At 41.0% G+C, this 23,058-nt stretch overlaps 4 protein-coding genes and 1 non-coding gene across 5 annotated transcripts; 4 read left to right on the top strand and 1 right to left on the bottom strand.

The window, feature by feature from the left end:
* The first annotated feature begins 370 nt into the window (after nt 1–370).
* Nucleotides 371–6,741, top strand: LOC103708749 (SPX domain-containing protein 1-like). Its single transcript, XM_008793820.4, has 3 exons — nt 371–854; nt 1,501–1,624; nt 6,037–6,741. Exons 1-3 carry the CDS (start codon nt 579–581, stop codon nt 6,489–6,491), a joined length of 855 nt encoding a protein of 284 aa, XP_008792042.2. The 5' UTR covers nt 371–578; the 3' UTR covers nt 6,492–6,741.
* A 2,902-nt stretch (nt 6,742–9,643) lies between these two features.
* LOC103708750 (heme oxygenase 1, chloroplastic-like) lies at nt 9,644–13,780 on the top strand. Its single transcript, XM_008793821.4, has 4 exons — nt 9,644–10,308; nt 11,013–11,236; nt 13,181–13,288; nt 13,451–13,780. Exons 1-4 carry the CDS (start codon nt 9,873–9,875, stop codon nt 13,541–13,543), a joined length of 861 nt encoding a protein of 286 aa, XP_008792043.2. The 5' UTR covers nt 9,644–9,872; the 3' UTR covers nt 13,544–13,780.
* Nucleotides 13,781–14,217: 437 nt separating this feature from the next.
* On the top strand, nt 14,218–16,198 carry LOC103699806 (embryo-specific protein ATS3B-like). Its single transcript, XM_039128751.1, has 3 exons — nt 14,218–14,530; nt 14,653–14,769; nt 15,718–16,198. The coding sequence occupies exons 1-3, from the start codon at nt 14,390–14,392 to the stop codon at nt 16,000–16,002; spliced, it is 543 nt and encodes a 180-aa protein (XP_038984679.1). The 5' UTR covers nt 14,218–14,389; the 3' UTR covers nt 16,003–16,198.
* Nucleotides 16,199–18,614: 2,416 nt separating this feature from the next.
* On the bottom strand, nt 18,615–18,687 carry TRNAR-CCU. Its single transcript has one exon. It is a non-coding gene; the product is annotated as a tRNA-Arg (tRNA).
* Nucleotides 18,688–19,382: 695 nt separating this feature from the next.
* On the top strand, nt 19,383–22,108 carry LOC120111467 (probable polygalacturonase At1g80170). Its single transcript, XM_039128519.1, has 8 exons — nt 19,383–19,487; nt 19,610–19,747; nt 19,932–20,102; nt 20,635–20,842; nt 20,919–21,000; nt 21,314–21,422; nt 21,504–21,620; nt 22,019–22,108. Exons 1-8 carry the CDS (start codon nt 19,383–19,385, stop codon nt 22,106–22,108), a joined length of 1,020 nt encoding a protein of 339 aa, XP_038984447.1.
* Nucleotides 22,109–23,058: the final 950 nt, after the last annotated feature.

Raw genomic sequence — 23,058 nt, 5'->3', positions numbered from 1 at the left:
TTCTAATGCAAATTTTATTTAATATTTTAAATATTCTCAATATATATTAACAGATACATATTTATAAAAGAAAACGCAAATCATGTGGCAGCCAATAACTCTTGGAAGCGATCTTCGTTGACCTCTACGCAAGAGAAAGAAATTTAATAATTATCCGCGGGGTTGGTAAGTTGAGAATAATAACTTTAATAAGTGACTAGCCAAGCCGAACCAGGACGCTCGGCTTGCGGCGATGATAAGTTCATACTTAATATACGGACGTGACACGTGGCGCACCCGTGCTGGAGTTGTCGTGGTCGGTAGGGATGCAAATATAAGGAGCCCCGAGAAAAGGAATTAAAAACCCCAAATCTCTCTCTCTCTCTCTCTCTCCCCCTCCCCCTCCCCCTCCCTCTCCGCCGAATATTATCTCTCCCCTCCTCGAATATTCTTCGCTCCCTTTCCCCTCCCCACCCATCATATCATACTCTTCTCCTCCCCGTTCCATCTCTCGCCCTCCCTTCCCATCCCATCCCATCCCAAATCTCTCCATCCTTTTCTATCTGTATCTTCCGGTCGGCCGCCGGATCGATCTGGAGATGAAGTTTGGGAAGAGCCTCAGCAACCAGATCGAGGAAACGCTGCCGGAGTGGAGGGACAAATTCTTGTCCTACAAGGAGCTCAAGAGGCGCCTCAAGTTCATCGGCGGCGGGGATCGGCTGGCCAAGAGGCCCAGGCTGGCCGATGATGATGACAGCACGGAGGCGGCGATCACGCGTGAGGAGGAGGACTTCTTGAGGCTTTTGGAAGCCGAGCTCGAGAAATTTAACGCCTTCTTCGTCGAGAAGGAGGAGGAGTACATCATCCGCCAGAAGGTCCTCCTCCATCTCCTCTCTTTTTCTTTCGTTCTTTCTTTATCTGGAAATAAATAAAAAATAAACAAATCTAAATAAAAAAAATTGTCTTGGAAGAAAGGATTGAAAAAAGAAAGCCGTTTATGGATCTTTTAAACGACGACGGCAAACTTCTCCTGTTTTTCTTCTCCTCTCCTTCTCCTATATTTATTATTCATCACCATCGTCAAATTATTTCGCCGTTCTTCTTTTTCGTCGGTTTTTTTTTTTTGCTGTTTTTCTGAAAATCCTGCTAACATGCGCCGCGGAAAATATTCCAAAGAGAGATGGGCAGCGAGGTTTCTTCTGCGCCTGCCAGCTGGCAGACGCGACGTGGTCTTCTGCCGTCTCCCTTAACGGCGTGGCCTGCTTCCTTCCGTTTGACTTTTGGCTTGACTTCCGCTCTCCCACTTCCTTCTTACGTGGCACGTGGTTGGATGGGACCGCTCCGCAACGTTCCGCTGCCGCTGCCGCTGTATTTATTGAAGGTGTCCGTGTTCATATATGGTGCGGCAGCCGGCTTCGTGTCGTTGCTGGTTGCTGCTAATCGCAGTCTGGGCTTCATGAGGAGAGGAAAAAAAAAAATCGCTCGCAGTCTCGCTAATGGCGTGGTTGTGCGGCGTTGCAGGAGCTGCAGGAGCGAGTAGCTCGAGCGGAGTCCAAGGAGGAGCTGATGGAAGCGAGGAAGGAGATCGTGGACTTTCACGGTGAGATGGTCCTCCTAGAGAACTACAGCGCCCTCAACTACACCGGTACGTAGTCCCCGTCCCCTGTCAAGTCCTTGGACCTTTTTATTTTTCATCCATTTTTCATCAATGGAGCTTGTTACAATCGCCATACCAATCATGCATCTCACGCCTCTTCCCTGGCTCAATTAACTCGTAACCCAAGCTAATCTAATTATGACGCACTCCGTTTTTTTCTTTCTAATAAAAAAACGAAAAGATAAAAGAGAAGATTTATAAAAATGACCTAATATTTTATTATTGTCTATTCCAATATATTTGATGCGTTGATCTACGTCTAATGATGAGGTTAGCTTGGCTGCATGATCGTACTATTGTTGTTGCAATATAAAGTTTCATATTCGTCGCTCAAGTCAATGAACTTTTAAATCCACATGTATGGCACTAACATAAAGGTATAAAATTTATTATTATTTTTCCCTTCCGAGTGCAGCTAAACCACTTCGATGGTATATTGCTTGACATCAGAGTGACCTAGTTCGATTAGTGGTGTGATAATTTCAAATGTGACCATAATTAGTTAGGCACTGCCGTGCAGGCATTTCTTAGTAAGTTATTTTTTAAATCATAATTTATGAATTTAAAATGTGAATTGTTTGTAGATTCTATAGTTGCTGTAGTTGGACAACAGAGGGGTCTGAGCTGTTGCATGTCGGATAGGATGCGACATCATAAGGGAACCAGTCAAAACTTGATGAACTTTCATACTAGGAAGGATCAGACTGTAAGGATCCATACGGGCATGTGTTTAGTCCCACATCGATTATTCGTTGGGTAGATCTTAAGTACTTATATAAAATTAAGAAATCTAAATAATACCTTTCGGCTTGCCTTTTTGAATGAAATCATGAATTGCAACAAATGGTATCAAAACGGATTTGGACCATAATCTATGTGGACTAGAGGATATTGCAACACGGATTCATTGGAGCTGACCGCAGGCCGATTGTGGTGCTTATGATTGGATTTGAATGAATTTGTACCCTTAGCTTGACGAGGACGTCAAAGCTTAAACGGAGAGAGTATGTGAGGACCCGTGCAGGCACTTGCTTAGTCCCACATTGGTTATTCGCTGGGTAGATCTTGGATATTTATATAGAATCAAGGAACCCAAATAATACCTTTCGCATAGTCTTTTTGGATGAGGTTCTAGGTTGTGACACAGACCAATAACCTGTGACTTAACATAGTATAGGCTGCTCTTTCTTTTTGGCCATGGGGTTGGGGCAATAGAAAGATTACACATTAGCTATGTTGTTACGGTAGCATATCTCAGGCTTGATTAAAACAGATGTTGAGATTCAGACCACATCAGATTGGTATGTAAAGTAAAGCAGTAGCTGGAGGTACGTGATCCCGTGAGACATTAATCCCATACAGTATGCAATAAGTGTCTGTGACAACAATATTATTCCTATTTGATTCAATTCATAGAGAGGAGGAATTCTTTGAACTGCAATGAGTCTCATCTTTGAGTCCTGCTAGTTCTTCTAGTATCTTTTTTGTTTTCATTCTGTTGTGCGTTCGGGGGATTCAGCATTTCACTTGAACTGTCATTCTCCATTTGAATTTGGCCAAGTAAGTTGTTAGTCAAATAGTCAAATCTAATTTATATTAAGATATTAAATGTTCTTCTTAAATAAGGACACTTTTAAGTAAATAAAATGCAAAAGATTTATGTTTTTTTTTGGATAATAAAGGAGGCCGAAAATTTCCACCTGATTTTTGTTGGGGATGGACTGAAATTGACAGTTTCGTTAAGTTACAGAGGATGCAGAAGGAAAGGTTGCTACACTACATGAGAGTGACTTGAATAAAACATTATAAGAGATAAAAAATAACCAAAGAAAGGAAAATTGTCAAAGCAGAGAAAGTGCGGCTGGCATTGAGATTGTAACTTCATGAATGAGGTTGTAATCCGTTGCTCAGGAGTTTGGTAATAAAAAAGAAGGATATAAAATCAGATCAGCTGTCACCCTGGATATCTCCCTCATCTGAAAAAAGAGAACAAGATTCTAAGTCAGCCTCAGGTTCCTTTGATCCCTCTTTCCAAACAGCAACTTCCAATCAGCTTGTATCCTTCATCCCTTGATATAGAACTTAGATGAGATAACTTACAAGGTGCAGCATGAAGCATATGATAGTGCAATTGCAGCTCGAAGCACAGTTCATTAATAACAAGATCTTTCAATTGCATCAGAAGAACCACTAAGCATCAGATAACTGTGAAGGAATACCCTTTACCTTTATTCCATGCTTTTGAAAAATCTGGGAGGTGGTTCTGACTGCACAAGACCTTTTGTTGCTACTGAGTGAATTGAGCCAAGTTTGTCAAGGAAGATTCTTTCATTTCTTTTCTTCCAACAAACCCAGACTATTGCTGCAAATAGCATAAGAATATTGGATTGGGTTGATTTGGAGAAGCATTTGCACCTCCAATCCAAGTTCAAAAGTTGATTGCGGATGAAGAACTCCAATTGCTATGCAAATAGACTTCAAGATACTAGAGAAAAAATGACAGATCGAAAAGATGTGATCCACAGTTTCATAAGGACGATTGCAGAAAACACATCCATCTAAACATTTACCCATCTTTCTTCCAAGATTCTCTCCAGTATCTATTTTCTTTTTCCAGCACTGCCACAAACATATCCGATCTTAAGAGGGGCAGTGAGATTCCAAAGTGAGCTAGGAAACCTGCATTTGATGCCTCTAGTGTTGAGAAATTGGTGGAGCGATGAAGCGGAGAAGACCTTTTTGTTTTCCATTTTCCACATCAGCTGATCTGAATCTTGATTGAGAGGGGGACCGAGTGTAATAGAGCTTGCAGTTGGTTGAATTCTTCTTGAGTGCATATGATTGGCAGCTGTGGCCTTTTAAATCTCCAGGCCAATGATCTAGAATTTAAAAATTCAGCAACCAGCCTATTTTTCTTTCTACTTGTACTGTAAATCTTTAGAAATTGGATCCTTAGCGGTGCATCCCATATCCAATTATCTTTCCAAAAGAGGATACTCTGTCCATTCCTAATTTGAAATTGTGCTTTATTTGGCACTACTCACACCATGCCACAAATTAGAGCATCTATTGTTGGGCTTCCAAGTGGAGCTATATATTTTTTCGAAAAAAGAAGAAGAGCTGATACGTTTTTACGCCTCCAAATATGAAGCAGCATATAGAAGACACTTTTTTCTAAATGGCTAGCATATATGTGAAAAAGGTGTCCTTCATTTTAGACTTCGTTAAAATTGACTGAAGGGTTTTCAGATCTTGCTAATATGCTGGATGTAGAAGATCTCACTGGTATGGGGTAGTTCTATAGTGGAATTATAAAAATGACTAGGATGAACACGCATGCAATTTTTCCCCATTTGAGTGTCAGTAAGAAGCAGGTGTGGCTTAAATCTGTATTTTTCAAGCCTAATATTTGCTGTGACCTAAGTATTTGGTTCCCGGTCGATTGCATTACCCTGTAAGAACGAAAAGAAAAGAGAAAAATAAAAGAAAGGGAGTGTACGACTGCCGAGATTTTGGGGTTTTTCTTGTATGATGAATTGATGGCTACAATGCTGAACTATAGTGTCGACCGTTTTGATCTCTATAGAATCTAGATTGCTCCATGTACTCTGCTTTAAGTCCTTTAGAAGGAACCATGAAATTGATATTAAAACATTTTTAACTAGATGCAGTGGTGCATATTCAATCAGGTTCTGATGAGGATAACGGCCAGCTGATTGCACTGGATTCACCTTGTAATCCGGTCGTAACTACCAATATCCTAAGAATGCAGACCATTCAAGGAAGCTACCTTCTCTCATCTTTCCTCCCCTAGTTAGATTTGATTTCTGCAGAATTTATACAATGTCAAATTTCCATCTTGTTCGAGCTCATTGATCGGTCAGTTTGGCAATCTTGAATTGATAGTTTCTCCATTCAATCTTCATAAAATGGTCAAATATTACATTATGCTCTCTTCAATTCTTAAAAATACTTGCTGCATTTACTCCTTTGTTAAGTCATTGGAGAATTCTTCGACAAACATTAGGGTTCTCAGAAACTCATAACTTGCATGCCCTCTAGGGTAAGCTAGGACCTCGATTTGCACGGATGACTGCCGGACTCGTATCTTACTATTTCCCACCCAGAGTCACCCAACCTGAAGGGCCGAACAGGCTCGTAAGTCGTAAGCGACAAAAATAAATATCCTCTTTGATTTTATCAAGTGCCAGCTTTGACGCTAGTTTTTCCTTGCAGTCAATGGGTTCATTAGGGCACCCCTCTTCCATACACTAAAACGCAGATGAGAGCTTTATCTTTCAGCGCATGATACTTGCTCGGCAACCGTTTATCCCCGGCCAACTCCGGCTATTGATTAAGAGTTGGGAGGGCTGATGTTGTTGGTTCTGACATCTGTGCAGGGCTGGTGAAAATACTGAAGAAGTATGACAAGAGGACGGGGGCTCTCATCCGGCTACCCTTCATCCAGAAGGTGCTCCAGCAGCCTTTCTTCACCACCGATCTGCTATACAAGCTGGTGAAGGAGTGCGAGTCCATGCTGGAGAGCCTCTTCCCTAAGAAGGAAGAGCCATCGGTGTCGGTGGAGGACGACGGGGAGGGAGATGGTGATGGAGAGGAGAAGCCGGCAAAACCTGCCTCCTCTTTGCTCGGAGGTGGGGTTCCGGAGTTGGAGGAGATAGAGTACATGGAGAGCTTGTACATGAAGAGCACTATCGCAGCATTGCGCGCGTTGAAAGAGATCAGAAGCGGGAGTTCCACGGTTAGTGTTTTCTCATTGCCGCCATTGCAGAACAGCGGGCAGGAGGAGAGGTGGAACGAGACCCCTGTTCTTGAACAAGCGGCGAAATCATCGTAAGCTGTGTTCCTGGATGTTTAAGTTCAGTAATTCTTGCATGGGATTTGCTCGGAGATGGGACCATGATCCATTTGCCCCCCCGCTCTCTCTCTCTCTCTTTCTCTCTCTTTCTCTGCTCTTTTTAGATTTTTCTGCTTATGTGATTGCCTGTATTAGATGCTAGGTCTCCAACAGTTGTAAAATGTCAGAAATCCATATACACGTGGTAGAATCTGGGAATATTTGCATGGCTTCTCATTCCCCCCTTTTATTTGTTTTTTGCTGCTGGTGAGCAACGGTTTATCTTATCTGTCTCGTATGGCTGGTTTTTTCACCTCATAACACGAAGTATGCGTGCTGTTCGTTGGCATGCCCGAACGACCCTGCTTTGTTTTTACGTTAGTTTCGTATGCCCTGATATAGCATGCGATTTGAGCCATTCCATTTATCAAATAATGATTGATGGCGATAATGGCAAGCTATGTATCCTCATGTTTTCATGGAGTTGGAAGATCTGGAACCATACTACAGAAAAAAAAAAAAAAAATATTGCCGACTCTATATTGCTGACATTAGATAAAAGCATCGGTAATTTTTTTCCAGCAAGAAATCTTGCCGACACTTCTAAAAAGCGTCGGTAAATAATGGGCTCCGCCGATGCTTTTGTCAGTGTTGCGGGAATCTTTCCATTACCGATGCTTATAAGCATCAAAAGGGTTAATCACCTTTCCACTCTCTGATCCGGCCATGGTCTCCGGAGTGTGGGCGAAGAAGCAAATGCGGCGACGGCAGGCGGTGCCATCCTTGCACGGTTGGATCCAGTAACCCAGCGCATAGGGGGAGCAGTGCCTGCTGTCGCTAGTGACCTCGCTCACGGGGAGGTTGTACGCGACCCCCGTTGTTGGATCGTCGAAGGGGGTCCACGATGGGACGTGAACCGTTGGATTATAATGGCTCCCTTTTCCTAATCTAGGAGGATTCTTGGAGTCGCATGCTCCGAAACATCAAAGAGAGCCTGGGTCTGGAGCAGTGAGGAAAAGGAGTCGACGACACTTAAAAGCGTCGTCGGAATCCAGCTGCCAGATTACCACAAATTTTTACTTAAATTTGGCCAGACGACGCTTAAAAGCGTCGTCGGATGCCTAACCCTTTACGAGGCGGCCCACTGCCCCTATAAAGGCCAAAGCGATGAACCCTAGCCGCGGTGTGAGAGAGAGAGAGAGAGAGGAGAAGGGGGTGTTCGGGATGCTGATCATCTCTGCCGCCACCGCCGAAGGGGACGCCGAGCAAATGGGCTAGATCGCAGATCGGCGGAAGGTAGAGGTTCTTCTGTATTTTTTTTATTACTAGTTCTTCTGTGGTTCTTCTATATTCTCTCTATGTTCTTGAAAACGGAAGAAGGTGCTGAGGAGCAGACTGGAGAAGGGAAAATGGAGTCAAAGTATTCTCTTCACATCAATAAAGGGAAAAGAAGAGATTAGGAGCTAAGGAGCGGACCAAAGAAGGCCGAGCAGACTGAAGAAGAGATTAGGGATTTTGAAACCCTTTTTGTAATTTGTAACTTATAATTTGTTGAAGAGCGGAATGTGGAAATTGGAGTTCAGGTTGGTGTTGGGGTTAGGATATTACCCTTTATAATTTTTGGGGTTATTTTTATTATAAAATTTCTGGGGTTATTTCTATTGTAAAAGATAATTTTACAGGAGAAAAACAAACATCACTGTTCTTCTTATGTTATTCCTTTTTATTTTTTTTTATTTGCTAGGTTATCTATCTTGTGCTATTAGAAAAAGAATCAGAACGAACCGGTAATGGAGAATGTCAAGAGTTGTTTTTTTTGGCCCAAAAAAATAATTACGTTATCTATTTTTTTAATTAACTCTATATTGCCAACGCTTATAAGCGTCGGCTAATCTTTGGTTTTCGCTGACGCTTAGAAGTATCGCAAACTCCAAAATAGTCCGACGTCAGCATAGTTCTTGGTTTTGCAACACTTTTCAAAAATGCCGATAAAAAAAATTTCTACCCCCACCTGCCCGACACTTTTGAAAGCGTCGGCGTAAAATTTACCGATACTCATAAGCATCGGTACAGGCTTTAAAAAGTGCCGGAAGAGGCCATTTTCCTTAATTTGTTTTCATTGTTGCCTTGACCTGTACATGTGAATTTTTCTAAGAAAATAGACTCTTGGTAAAAGGAGGTGTGTGGGGACTTGTAGTATCTAGTGACTGTATGTTCCCCCAATTAGCTATGAGCAAGCAGGGGCCAAGCCAGATGTAGGATTTTAAAAAGACATAAAATACCCTTAAAAGTTATAAAAAGTAAGGATATTTTTTGTCTACGAAAAAAGGGAGATTGAGAGGGAGGGAAAGATGTATCCAGTGACTCTACCAACCCCCCAGTTGATACTCTGTATGTATGTATGTATGTATATATGTATGTATGTATGTATATGTATGAGAGAGAGCATTAATTGGGAGGGGGGGTTAAGAGTGTGAGTTAATATGAGATTGTAAAAAGACATAAAGTATCCTTAAAATTATAAAATGTAAGGATATTTTTTGTCCAATGAAAAATAGGTAGATTGATAACCTACCATAACAATCTCTCTCTCTCTCTCTCTCTCTCTCTCTCTCTATATATATATATATATATATATATGATACGAGTCCCACATCCTTCCAAATTTAATTGTAAGCTCATAATGATTTGTTGGTTGTAGCAAAACTTAAACTTCTCAAAATAGGAAACATAATACACACCAAATAAATATCAAACATTTTCACAAGGAAGATATATTAGCATCTAATTGATGTCAATGTCTCAAATTTTTCTTATATCTGAAATCGTTAATACATTATAACTAATTACAATAATTAAAGATCAAAAAATACATTATAAATAATAATAAAATAAATGATAGGGTGTCATGGTGTGACTTGCCGCACTCAAATTTTGATTTCGACCCCAGCCTAGCGGATGCGGTCTTTTAAGTCCGGGCTGGCCGTTCCCTTCCTCCATCTCCTCCCCATGCCTAATAAAACACATGTGGGGCCACTCGTGATGTTGATTGGAACCGTCGGATCAATGGTTGTCGCCGAGGGCGCAAAATATTCCGAGTTCATTACCCAAACTTTGACAAACATCAATTTCTTTTTTCATTAACTTGAGAAAAAGGAACAACGGGCCGCACGCTCATGGACGAGGAGGTCCTTAACTTTCCGTGATTATTTTTCCCTTCCCTCCCAATCCCTCAGTTGTGTATTAAAAAATTAATTTCTTGGTCGGTTCCTCTTCTTTATTCGCTCTCAGAACCTACCAAGAAGCAGACTTCTCCATTCTTGATCCCTCTCCTTCACGCTTGTTTCTCGTCTCATCGCTTTCTTCTTTTCTTCTCTTCCGATGGCTTCTACGCTACCCATCTACCAGTCCCACGGCTTGACCTCCAGCGGTAGGTTGCGCCAACCCAAGCCCTTCGTCTCCCTCCGCCCCCGGAGCCCCATTTTCCACTCCTGGGCCCTCCGCCGCCCCCATTTCGGCCCCGGCGGGTTGTCACTGAGGAGCCCGAGCCCTTTCGTGGTCCTCGCGGCTACGACGGTGGAGATGCCCAGGAAGAAGCGGTCCTCCTCCGCCGAGATGGGGTTCGTGGAGGAGATGCGGGCCGTCGCCATGAAGCTGCACATCCGGGACCAGGCCAAGGAAGGGGAGAAGGAGCCCGACGCCCCCCCGGTCGCCAAGTGGGAGCCTTCCCTTCACGGTTACCTCAGGTTCCTCGTCGACAGCAAGCTCGTCTACGACACCCTCGAGACCATCGTCCACAAGGCTTCCTACCCCTGGTGTAAGTTGCTCCTCCGTGGAATGGACTTCGATAGATCGATCGATATTGATGCCCTTCCTTCGAAAGATCGATCACCGATACCATGCTAAAAGATGAGTGATGCCATGATTTTTCTCCCCATATAGATGGACTGTTCTGACTTGTGTTATATTAATGAGAAGCAAGTTTTGAAAATTGAATCGTTATTTATATAAATAGGTAAACACACAATCATTTTGGATTATATCTCTGCTTCTGATAATATACAAAATGAAAAATCTTGAAAATTAGGACTTCAGAGGATAATTATTGAACTACTGTATATGAAATTTGAGATGTGAATAATCTTATTATAGCTTTTGTCTTTTGTTTTTTTTTTTTGTTTTGGTTCTGGAGCTGTTTTCATTTGTAGCTTCTGTTGTTGCTAGATCGGTGTGGTATAGTTCAGCAACTATGCCATTTGAATTATTCATACCAATCATTATCAATGGATTGAAAGAAAAAAAAATGGATGGTTTATGAAGGAGGGGTTTTGAGTATCTAGTCAAATATAAAATTCATAGTGCTTGATTTTTTGAGGAAAAGGAGTTATTATATGTTAACATTCCCCAGATAGTTGGTTAAGTCTGTATTAGGAGCTTGTTCAATTAGTATCTCAGCAGTCAAGCTGAATAGCGCAGTTTGAATATACGTCATATCCGAACAATATATCTTCTTGGTTGCAGATGCCGAGTTCAGGAATACAGGATTAGAAAGGTCAGAGAAATTGGCGAAGGATTTAGAATGGTTCGAGGAACAGGGTCATATCATTCCTGAACCATCTTCTCCTGGGATTTCTTATGCTCATTATCTGGAAGAGCTATCAAAAAAAAATCCTCAGGCATTCATCTGCCACTTCTACAACGTATATTTTGCTCATACTGCTGGTGGTCGAATGATTGGCAAAAAGGTATGCTTTCTTTGGGGTTTCACTTGAGTACTTTGTTATAATGCCTCAAGATTAATCTATGTCACTTGTCAAAATTCAGGCATGGGTGCTTACAAAATGGTAGTTACAAAGAGGCTTCCATTTTCTTGCTCTCTATGCTAAACTTGTTCTTAAGATATTCAACTTGAATTCCGAAATTATAAGTTTCTATTTGATTCATTTATGTGTAACCCTTGTCAAAGTAGCTGAAGACTAGAACTGTTCTTCAAGTTGTAAATAATTTACAGGGCTGGCATTGCATCTTACTTTCACATGAATGGTTATCCATAAGCACTCATCTTTGTGCAAAACCGTTGCACATTTTGACACACGGGATGAGCAACTACTTCTATTATGAACTCATTGCAGTGGAATTCTTTTCGAAGACTACTGCCTTGTAAACATTGCACCTGAAGTCCAAATGAATTTCATTCAAACAATATGCTCTCATTGCCAATCTATTTAAATCTGAGTATTATAGAGGGCGCTTGGTGCTCTTGATCTGAAGAAATCGTAGGGATGATGGAATCCAAAAACTTGGATGCATGCTTTGATTCCTTTAAAGCTGTCAATTCTATCTGGGCGACATTAGTTTTTTGACAATAATTGTTTCCTAAATTGTGGAAATAACGGAAATTGTTTTTAGAAGTAATTGTCTTTCATTAAAAAGATGTGGTTTTGTGAAATGTTCTCTCTTTTTACATTTCTTTTGGATATCATAGGCTTGAATCTTCCATAGAGATTTAGCATTTGTTTTTATTGTTATATATTAATAGATGCCAATTCAAGATATATATTAATATGTGAGATCCAAGTGTTTCCAAGGCCGTCTGTAATGGTTTAGAATTTAGATCCTTGCTGTGACAAACTTCATTAGGAGGCTTGACGTTGATGGTAGATGAATGTGATTTACCATTCCATGCTAGTTTAATCATCCTCTTTGCTAAGATAATTGATCTTTTCATACTTTTCATAGCTTAGCTGTTACAAAGTGAATAATTGGCAACAATATGGTGATTTTTATAGGTTGTTGTGTCTAATTCCTTTTTGCTATTTGCTAAAAAACTGATGGAAGCAAGTTCATTATAATATTGATGGCATCCAACAACCCCTTGATGTTATCATTATTTGCAAATTGTGTCAAATTTAGAACTAGTATGTGATATCACTTTTTTACATTTTATCTAAATAGTCTTACCTCATAAGTTGCTAAATTAATACTTGCACTGTGAGGTGGTTAGAAACAATTTTCAAATTTATCTGCTATTATGAGGCATACGGATTTCTTTCTGAACAAATAATTGTCATACATCCACCATTGGCAACTGCAGGGGCTCATGGTTAATGCTCTGTTTGGTTGCCAAGAATGTGAGAGAAGAAAGTTTGCTAGAGGGCGATCTTTTCCGATGTTTTCTAGTGAAAACGAAATTCAAGAAGTATATTCAAGTAAAAAGAATTGCATAAATTTTCTTTACCACCTTAAAGTGTTCCCTTAACAAAAATAGCGATTTGAGTAAAGAAAGTCTTAAAAGGTTCTCTCACTTTATCTGCAACCCAAGAGAGCCGAAGGTAAAACAGCTGTGTTGGATATGGGTATTACTGGTACAAAAATTGGAATTTGAAATAGTCGGGCTGTGCAGATTGGCTGTCTAAACTGGCAAGAACCGACATCCTGGAGTAATGGTTGCATGATACAATACCTATGCCCTTTGGGTAGGACTGCATGGTTGTCCTTTATGATAACAGGACAAACTGAGGAATTATTTACTGGTAGAAAATAAAGAGCGAGAAGAACTTCATAGTTATAACTTTTGTAAGCACATGTTACTGCAGCCGGGATGTGCTTGTAAGTTGAATAGATTGGCTGCCGCCTGCATATCTTGTATCATGTTTAACTGGACCGACCTTGTTCCTGTGCCCTTCTAGGTGGCTGAGAAGATCTTGAACAAGAAGGAACTGGAATTCTACAAGTGGGATGGCGATCTTTCGCAACTGCTGCAGGATGTGAGAGATAAGCTTAACCAAGTTGCTTCTGTAAGACAACCTTATTTATCTTCTTCTTGCAAGTTTGTGTTATTAGATGCTTCTTGTCTCATTACTTTTGAAGTTCCTTTTAAAGGTTTTTGGGACTTCTGGCATGAATACCATGCATTTTATATATTTAACATGGGGACGTCTCTTTATTGCCTTACCCAGAGCTGGTCTAGAGAAGAGAAGAAGCAATGCTTGGAGGAGACCCAAAAATCATTCAAATATTCGGGAGAGTTACTCCGTTTAATATTGTCCTGACAAGCTCAAATTCCTATTTATCTTGTCAACTGTAAATATTGTTTCGGCAGAAGACTTGCAAGGGAAAGGACTTATCAGGTTTCTTTGTTCCTTTTCATTTGCTCCTGTAATCCAGGGCACTAGTCCCATTCAGATGTATCTTGAATAAATTTGTCAAACATGGAACAAAAGAAAAAAATTGCTCATCGATATGGAAGGTAAAATAACTAACGTGTAGAAGATGATTATCTTCGATGATATAGCTGAATGGCTTGCTGTTTTGGTTGCTGTAAGCAGTGCAAAAGATAGGTGCTGTCGATCTCCGAATTTGCTTATGGCTTGCTCTCGAGATTACTTTTGCTTGCTTGATGCAATTGGTTATGGTCTGGGTTAAATCGATGCTGAAGGATTAAGAAGCAAACTGCAGTGGTTTTTTTTTTTTTTTTTTTTTTTTGGGTATAACGACTCTATTCGCCCGTTGGGGGCACGTCACATCACCCACGGGCTCTGGCCAGGGGTGGGCCGGAAGGGCCGGCGAGGTCTCTTGGGCCTCGAGTCCCTGATGGATGATAAGGACTTTGGGGTTCGATTGGCCTCAAGTAACTCGTGGTTGCTGACGGTAAGTATCGTGGATACACGTGGTTACAGCGCAGCGGGTCGTGAACCACACACACGAACAAAAGGAAAAGGAGGAGCGGGATGGGAACGGTGGCATGAGGGAGGCATCTTATTATTGTGTCCGTCGGACCAACCTAAGTACTCGCAGTACTCGCATCGCATTGCATCCGAGTCGCCGCCTTTCCGGGCTCGGCTCTACCGCTCTGCTCTGGGTGAAGAAGGCAAAGAAGGAAAGCGAGTCAGAGAGGGATGGCGAAGATGAACGGCTCTTTTCTCTTCGTCCTCTCAGCGGTGGCCTTCTTCCTTCTCGTTCTTTCGGGGGCTGAACCCGTCGACCCTCGACCCCACGAGCTCCGCTCCTTGGAGTTGATCCAAAAGAAGAAACAGGAGGTAGTATATGGTTCGTTGAGATTTTCCTTTTCTTTTCTTTTTTTGTTTTTTTTTCCCAGCGTCCCCCTTCTCCATTTGCAACATTATTTATTATTTATTATTGCTATGTTTTCTTTCTTCAGGGAGTGGGAGTGGGGAGCGGGTGTTCGTATACGGTGAAGATAAAGACGAGCTGCTCCTCCAGGCGATTTACCAGGGACATGATCAGGCTTGCTTTCGGCGACGCCTACCGCAACGAGGTTGTTGTCCGTTTCCATCTTTTCTTGATGATTTTGGTGAAGTATTTAATGACTTTCCTTTTCTTTGGCCCTTTGCTTCGACGACTTCCTCGATCGCCGAGATATCGCCGCCTATTTTCCGACTAAATCACAACGAATCGGAAGGGGGGATTAGACGAACAAGGAGCATGCTAGTTGGATTTCCTTAATTTTGTTGTCTTCTTCAACTATTATTACTATCTATCTATCTTTCTTTCTTTCTTTCTTTCTTTTTTAAATATTCCTTATTGCTTGAAAAAACCTTTCTGTCCATTTTCTTTTGTAACCCTTTTTTTATCCGTACCTGATTTCATATCCTTGACAGAAATCTTTGGGGCTTTTGCCCTCCTCTTTCTTTTTTTTTTTTGCTAAAATTTTGCCCTCCTCTTTCTCACAAAAAAAAAGAGGATTAGAAAGATGTAGTCTCGGACTACGAAGATGGTGTTTCAGCGTTCGTATTGGGCAACAGGTCTGGGCCTGGGCAAGTCACATGCAACCTGACCTGGATATCATCCAATGCAATAAAATACTCGTAATCGGGGTGCGTGAATATTATTTCTATTGCGAGAAATAAGAGCCTCATTTTTAGTAATAAATATCAGGCCACCTGCCTCCTCAGCTGTGGTTACCTAGGGCTAGAAGGCGCCGTTTTGAAATTTCTCTCTGATGCCCGTGTGGTCATGATAAACCTCGACGGCAACGGGAGAGTGTGCCGACCTTGGTCTCGGCGAGCCCAAGCGTGGATTCATCATCAATTCGGACTCAGTTTAGACTCGAGAGATAATAAAAAAAAACGGGAGATTGGGGACATCCATCCAATTATTATATACATGTATATTATCTTTTTGAAGGTATTATATACATTTATTTATTTATTTATTTAAGATGATGATGATGGTGGTGGCGGTGTTGGGGGTTGTTGATGATCAGGTGTATGCGCCGAGGCTGGACGATCCGACGACGGGGACGTTCGAGCGATGCTCCACGGACACGTTCAAGATCCAGGGGCCGTGCGGGTACGGGATCTGCTCCCTGTACCTGCGGCGGGACGGGTGGGATGGTTGGACGCCGGAGTGGGTTAAGGTGTACGAGCCCCACGCCAGCCGGGCCACCACCTACTACTACGGCGTCCCTCTCCCCAACGCCGTCTGGTATGGCTTCAACCACTGCCCCCGTTCTGCTGCCGCCGCCTCCGCCCTTTCCCTTTCCTCTTAATTAACTCCGCCGCCGCTGCTGCCGCCGACCTTGTCGCTCGCCTCCAAGATTCCTCCTCTTGTCGATCTTGAGAAACCAATCAAGCCGTGTATCCATCATGGTATATATGTATGTATGCTTGCATGCATCCATGCCTGCATTATAACTAGAACTTCTTTCCCTATAATATCCAACACGCATGCCGGAACTTTTTTTATCTCTCAGTCTAATCTACATCTACTGGAAGCAGTACGAGTAACTCGACATGCGACGACACCAATTACGGTATTCAGTGAGCAAGGTCCAAATCTTGTTTGCCTGAAGCAAGACCTTTGTAAGCCATAAGAGAAACCAATTGATTCCATGCTCAATGTGACAAGCTCCGTTACTTATAAACGAAATTCTAAAACCAGCTTCCCCGGACTTCAACATGTCATATTGGACTGCTGCATGGATTCAATCTGTTAGAGCCGAAACTGAAGTAGAGAAGGAAAACTACAGCCATACCCTACTGGGCTACTGGTTGCCAATGCGTTTCTCCCAGGTAGAACCAGGTCTCGTGAGTTGAGAGTTGGAAGGTAAACAAGGGATCTTTCTTAATTATCTTAGAAAAAAGATCAATTTAGATTATTTTAAAAAAATATTGGCTGTTTAGATGCTAGGTGCAAAAAATACGTATTTAGACTTATTATAGAAAGTCGTCACCTAATTCCACGTACGTGGAAAAACAAATCATAGTATTTTTGGATCCCTCTCTCTACATCTATGAAATTGACAGGAGAGAGAAAACTTAACTCCTCTCTAACATTCAGAAAAATTAGAAGAAAAACCTTGAAGAAACTGCGCATTTCCCGCAAGCCTTTGAGCACCAGGTTCGAAATGCTGAAGATGTATAAACATGCTGGGTTAATCATATGAGATTCACTCCTCTACTCCAAAAACTGCTGAAAAGGAAGCTTCGTCCCCTGCATGTTTATATGACTGGAGGATCGAGTGGTAGCTCAGACAAGCAAAGATCCATCTCACGATTCTGATGGACAACTAACTTAATGAATAGCTGACGGAATGAAACGGCGATGCAAGTTTTGATTACATACAACGCTGTTTGCTTGTATACATGTAGTTCATTCCTCATAGTTGGCACAATCTTATGAAGCTTGCGAGTATTCCGACTTGCAAGAATGCATGAAAACCCTTCTCCCTCTCACTTGGTCACTATTTCGTGATAGCTGCACGGAACCATTGATTGATGAAGACTGCAGAACTTCCGTAACCAGGCCTGAAGACATTTCGCTGCCTTAGTGCCTTTCCTTTATAATAAAATAGAAAAAAAAAGGGCATTCCAGGGTTGATTTAAAAGTTTCTAACTTCTCTAAGGAGAAAGAAATGATTCGAACAAAAGGGAGTGGGTCAACGGGCGAGATTTTTACACACTTGTAAGTTCCTGGAACTTCATAGCTAAATTGGAGTCTCGTGCGTTACCCAAGGTTCTTAATTATCGAGATCTCAGCAGCCATCTGTCCAATATTGAGGAGGGATTGAGATCTTGATCAGACTAAAAATTCCGTGAGTTAAAGAAATTGAAATTTTCTAGATCTTTCTACAAATTATAGGAATTGAAATATCCTACACCTAGATTAATATACTAACCCAAATTAATGAATCCATATTAAGATGTGGCTCTGAGTTTTCAATAATGAGAATACCAATTTAAGATTCTGAAAGATGAAATCTTGATCTGTATGTTGATATTATATCGTTTTAAATATATCAGCAAATTATTGCTGCAAACCGCAAAGTTCGGCCAACAAAGCAAAAAAAAAAAAGAAGAAACAAATATAATATGTAAATTAAAAAATAATTTTTATTCATTAAAATAGTAAGACATAAATCAACCATCAAAGCACAAAAAAAGAACAATAATTTATTCACTAAAATAATAAGACATAAATCAACCTGCAAAAAATAAAAAGAAAAGAATTATAACAAGAGGGATTGGGATCCTCATCAGACTAAAAATTTCGTGTGTTAGAGAAATTGAAATTTTCTAGATCTTTATACAAAGTATAGAAATTGAGATATTTTAGACCTAGATTAATATAGTAACCCAAATTAACGAGTCCATATTAATATAGTGATTTGAGTTTTCAATAATAAAAATACCAATTTAAGATTTTGAAAGATGAAATGTTGATCCGGACTTTGATATCATATCGGTTTATATATATATCAACAAAATATTGCTGCAAACAAGCAAAAATTGGCCAGCAAAGCAGGAAAAAAAAAACAAGAGGAACAAATGGAATATGTAAATTAAAAATTTATTTTTATTCATTAAGATAATAAGACATAAATCAACCAGCAAAGCAAAAAGGAATAATAATTTATTCACTAAAATAATAAGAATAGGATCAAATAGGAGCTGTAAATTAAAAATTTGTTTTTATTTTATTCACTAAAATAATAAGACATATACCAGCAAGCACAAAAATAAGAATAATAACTTATTCACTAAAATAATAAGACATAAACTGAACCTGCAAAAAAAAATAAATAAATAAATAAATAACAAGAGAAGCAAATTGGAGCAGTAAATTAAAAAAAAAAAATTTATAAAATAAAATATTTTAGACCGCGCCAGGTAGGGGTCGAACCTACGACTTTCTGCTTAGGAAACAGACGCTCTATCCACTGAGCTACAGGCGCTGCATACTAAATCATTTGCATATATAAATTTCTAAATATTGAGCACCAATAGGCTCGTAACACGTATGATTTGCTCGTCTCGATTAATTCAGTCCCACTAATTACATGTTCTGGATATGACTAGAATTAGTAACTACCAAGAATGTCTAAAGTCAAAACATTTCGTATAATTACCTTCTTTCTCTTGTTTCTAAACATGCTCATATCTCCATTCTGGTCACCACGGTTCCAATGAATAATTTATTCACTAAAATGAATTAGAAACTTACTGTCTGCCTAATCAAAATTGGGATAGGATTCCGGCAAAGAGCACTACGTTTGAACAAGCAAGAAATTTGAAAACTGGCAGTCAACTACCCCTCGTGCGGCATAAATATTTTTTGTTTCTAATTTTGGTTTTGGTTGAAATTAGACAACATGACAACTGTCAATGAGGATGACCAAAATTTTCATTGCTTTGCAATGAATTAGCTCCTGTCCTCACTATAAAATGAGCTTTTGTCAAATTGAAAAATACACTGTAGTCCTCCCTATCTGCTTCCAAAAAACAACTGTAGTCCTGTCTATCTGCTTCCGAAAAACAACATGGTGAGGAACTTATCATCCAAGTTTTTATGGCTATCACATATGTTTTTCTTTTCTTCTTTTCTAGACAGTATCACTTAATTGTGCAGGGAATACATTACTCGGTGCTAATGTTCTGTTTGACGTGCGTCGGCGTGACCAAGTCTCGCGGCCAACCACAATTTAACGTTCTAGACTTCAAAGCTGTTGGTGATGGCCACACAGATGATACTCAAGTACATCGCAATTCCTTCTGCATTTCCCCACTCGATACTGACACTTGGCTCTCTGCATGCATGCAACCGGAAGAGACTAAAACCTAGCATTTCTTCTACATTTTTAATATGCTATTTTGCAGGTCTTCAAAGACGCATGGGCCGCAACATGTGGGTGCGAAACGGGCCGTCCAAGGATGATCATCCCTGCACGTAGGACGTTTCTTGTACTGCCCACAGTATTCGATGGCCCGTGCAAGTCCACTAGCGTCAGTGTTCAGGTCAACACTGGAAACCGATCGAATAAATTCTTTTCATAAGCAGTCATGGTGTCTATGTTGCAGTGGACCCCCATGGGCTGATATGAGTTCGGCTGAACCGCTTCCGGCCCATTGGGCCATTGTTATCCACTTTTACCAAGGTAGCTAATTCCTTTCCTAATTTGGTGCTATGTCCTCTTGACAGCTTCAAGGAACAATAGTCGCACCTGACACCCTGGATACATGGAATGATAAAGATGCATCCGAATGGCTACGTTTTGATTCGGTGAGAGGTCTCACATTTGCTGGTTCTCGTCTCATTGATGGCAGAGGGCACAATTGGTGGGCCAAATCTTGCAAACGTAACAAGAATCAGGTGCTCGCTCGAAACTTGTACTGCTTAGAATGCATTACTGCTCGAAACTTGTGCTTTCAGCTGCATGCAATTCTAACACCGTACATCGATCCTATAACAAGACCCTAAATTAAGCATCCTTATAGTTTTTAGCTAGGCCTGACCTTAGGTTGATCCTGTGATGGTTTAAAATCCAGCCCCAAAGCCATAAATCATTGGATCACCTCGATTGCTCGCCCTAGCTAGCTTTAAATTTTGTACCTGAGGATGACTTTGAGGAACACCTCAGGTCCAGTCCCATGCACATGAACACAGTTGTCGATCTATATTCATATCCATTTTTCTTTGACGGACATGGATACGGATTCAGATATTAGTCGGAGGCTCAAATTTCTATCCATATTCAGATAGTTTTGAATATGAAAACACATCCAGATGGGCATGATACGATCCACTTTCAGCCTTGCTTCTTGGAATGAATGTGCTGGAGTGTAGTTGTAGATGTACGTTCAATCTATGCTATAACCAAATTGATATATCATGTTGGGCCCAGGGTTTAAGATTCGACCAGTGCAATGACACCGTGGTGAGCGGTGTGAGCTTTGTGAACGGCCCACAAATGCACCTCACAATCTACCGTTCCGGGAATGTTAACGTGACTTCGGTCCACGTCACTTCCCCTGCAACCAGCCCCAACACCGATGGCATTCACGTCCAAGCTTCGTGGCATGTCCATATCCAGGAGTCTGTCATAGGAACAGGTTTAGATTTCCGTCGCCCGTCTTAAGACTTCCTCTTCTTCATGATAACTCATATGCTGTACTTCATGTGTTGCAGGCGACGACTGCATCTCTATAGGAGACGATGTTTATGATATAGTTATCGAGCATATCAAGTGTGGACCAGGCCATGGTATAAGGTTCGTTTTCCACCTTGGAGAAATATTCCATTCCATTTCCTTTCTCCATACTGCTTAAGTGGTGCTCAAAATCCTCTGCTCTGGTGAAGTTGTTACAAAATCCCTGTAAATTACAAAGACTATTATGGTTCAAGAATGGCTTGCTCCTTGTCTTTTACATCATGAGAGCTCTAGACAAATAGGTGGAAATCTACTTTCAAGCTCTTTTTTCTCCCACCCGCCTCTCACCCTCTATTTTTTTTTCCTTTTGTGACAAACCACATATCTTATAACGACACTGATCATTTTTCAACTTGTTATTTTTTTTTTCCAGCGTGGGTAGCTTAGGAAAGGAAGGGAGCGAAGTTTCAGTTGAAGAGATTCATGTCTCACATGTAGAAATGTTTGATACCACTAATGGAGCAAGGATCAAGACATGGCAGGTCAAAATTAAAACTGCACTTTTCCCTATTTTATTGCGTTATATTGAGAGTTGCTTAATTCATCATACAATTATCGTGCAGGGAGGTAAGGGATCTGCAAGCCGTATATCATTTGAGCATATTAATCTCACCAATGTACACAACCCTATTATCATAGACCAATACTACTGCGACAGCCCTAAAACATGTGAAGCCCAGGTATGTATGGTTGATTAATGCATGTTATTTGTGATTTAGAAAACAAGTTAGTGCAACTAACACCTGTCATAACTACTTGAACATGAAAATATCTTGCATTGACAAATTTGTTTTTTTTTTTTCTTTTAAAATTTACTCAATGAGATACCTTGAGTATTGGCTAAATGCTGATTGACTAACTCAGCGGACGGTTTGTCCTTTTCGTCCCGGGAAGAGAGAGTTGTTCTACTGATGATAAAAACAAAACGTTACCTGAGAAGATTAAAAATAAGAAAAATTTGTATATCTTACTTCTCTTATATGCCAATTCTCTGGTGTAGGTATTTTTATACATTAAAGTTGATTGTTAATGTTTTCATATTAACCGATATAAACTTTTTTCTTGATTTATTGTGAAGGCTGATGCTGTGCACATCAGCGACGTGACATTTGCTCATTTCACGTACGGGGACCTCGATGAGTCAGACTGCCGTGACCCTCAATTGTAGCCGAAATGTTCCTTGCACTGGAGTTCATGCACCTTGCCAATGTGAACCTCACCGCAGTTTCCTCACGGGAAGACACATCTGCCTGCTGTATCAACGTTCATGGTGACACCAGTGGTTTCCTGCACCCAGACGTGCCTTGTCTCTAGCCAACGTCCATCATCAAGTGATGACGTGGTTTTCTTTTTTCTGATGTAGAGCGGGAGCAGTGTTCCGCCCGACTTTGTTAATGATTAATAAAGCCCGAGGTTAATTTAATTTATGCGCAAAGCTTATTTACAAAGTTGTGTCCTCTTGACCTCCCTAACGTGTACGTGGGAGGTGAAGGAGAAACCGGGACCAAGGTTTTCCTTGGGTTCCCTTGCATGGGAAAACAGGCGTGACGTAGTCGAAGTGGAGGGGACTCTGCATGCATGAGAGGCCTCTACGAGTAAAAGCTTCCACCTTTTCAGCTTGCTCGCACTGCTCGACTTTCTTCTTTGCCTGAGAGGTCCTAGAGTAATACGTTTGTTTTTGATCTGGACTTTAGCTTTCCCTCGTATCAAGCTGTCCAGCTTTGAAGAACGAAGATTATTTCGTCCGTCGTCCGCCACGTTGATTTTGCCAATCCTACGAACGTTTCTTTCGTTCCATTTGCACCAGCAAACTATTGCCACCGGATCGACAGTCCCATGCCGTTGTGGCTCTTCTCTTTTGCTTTTCTCCTCTCCACCAAGTCCATGAATAGGGCCTCCTCCCCTGTGTCAGGGAGCATGGGCAGGCATATCATCTTTTTGCGAAAACAGCATTAATTTTAAAAAATGAAGGCCGAAAACTCCTCTTATAAAAAAAAAACCCTCCCATCTCTCCAAGAAGCCTCTCTCCCTCTCTATGACATATCAAAAATTCTTTCAACTCTCTTCGCGAAACTCTCTCCCCTTCTTTATCAAACCACACACTCTTTCTTTTTACTA

Source organism: Phoenix dactylifera, chromosome 8, assembly GCF_009389715.1.
Source record: "Phoenix dactylifera cultivar Barhee BC4 chromosome 8, palm_55x_up_171113_PBpolish2nd_filt_p, whole genome shotgun sequence".
Lineage (NCBI taxonomy): Eukaryota > Viridiplantae > Streptophyta > Magnoliopsida > Arecales > Arecaceae > Phoenix > Phoenix dactylifera.
Note: the sequence above shows the minus strand (reverse complement) of the source record. Positions and strands in the feature narration are given on the sequence as shown.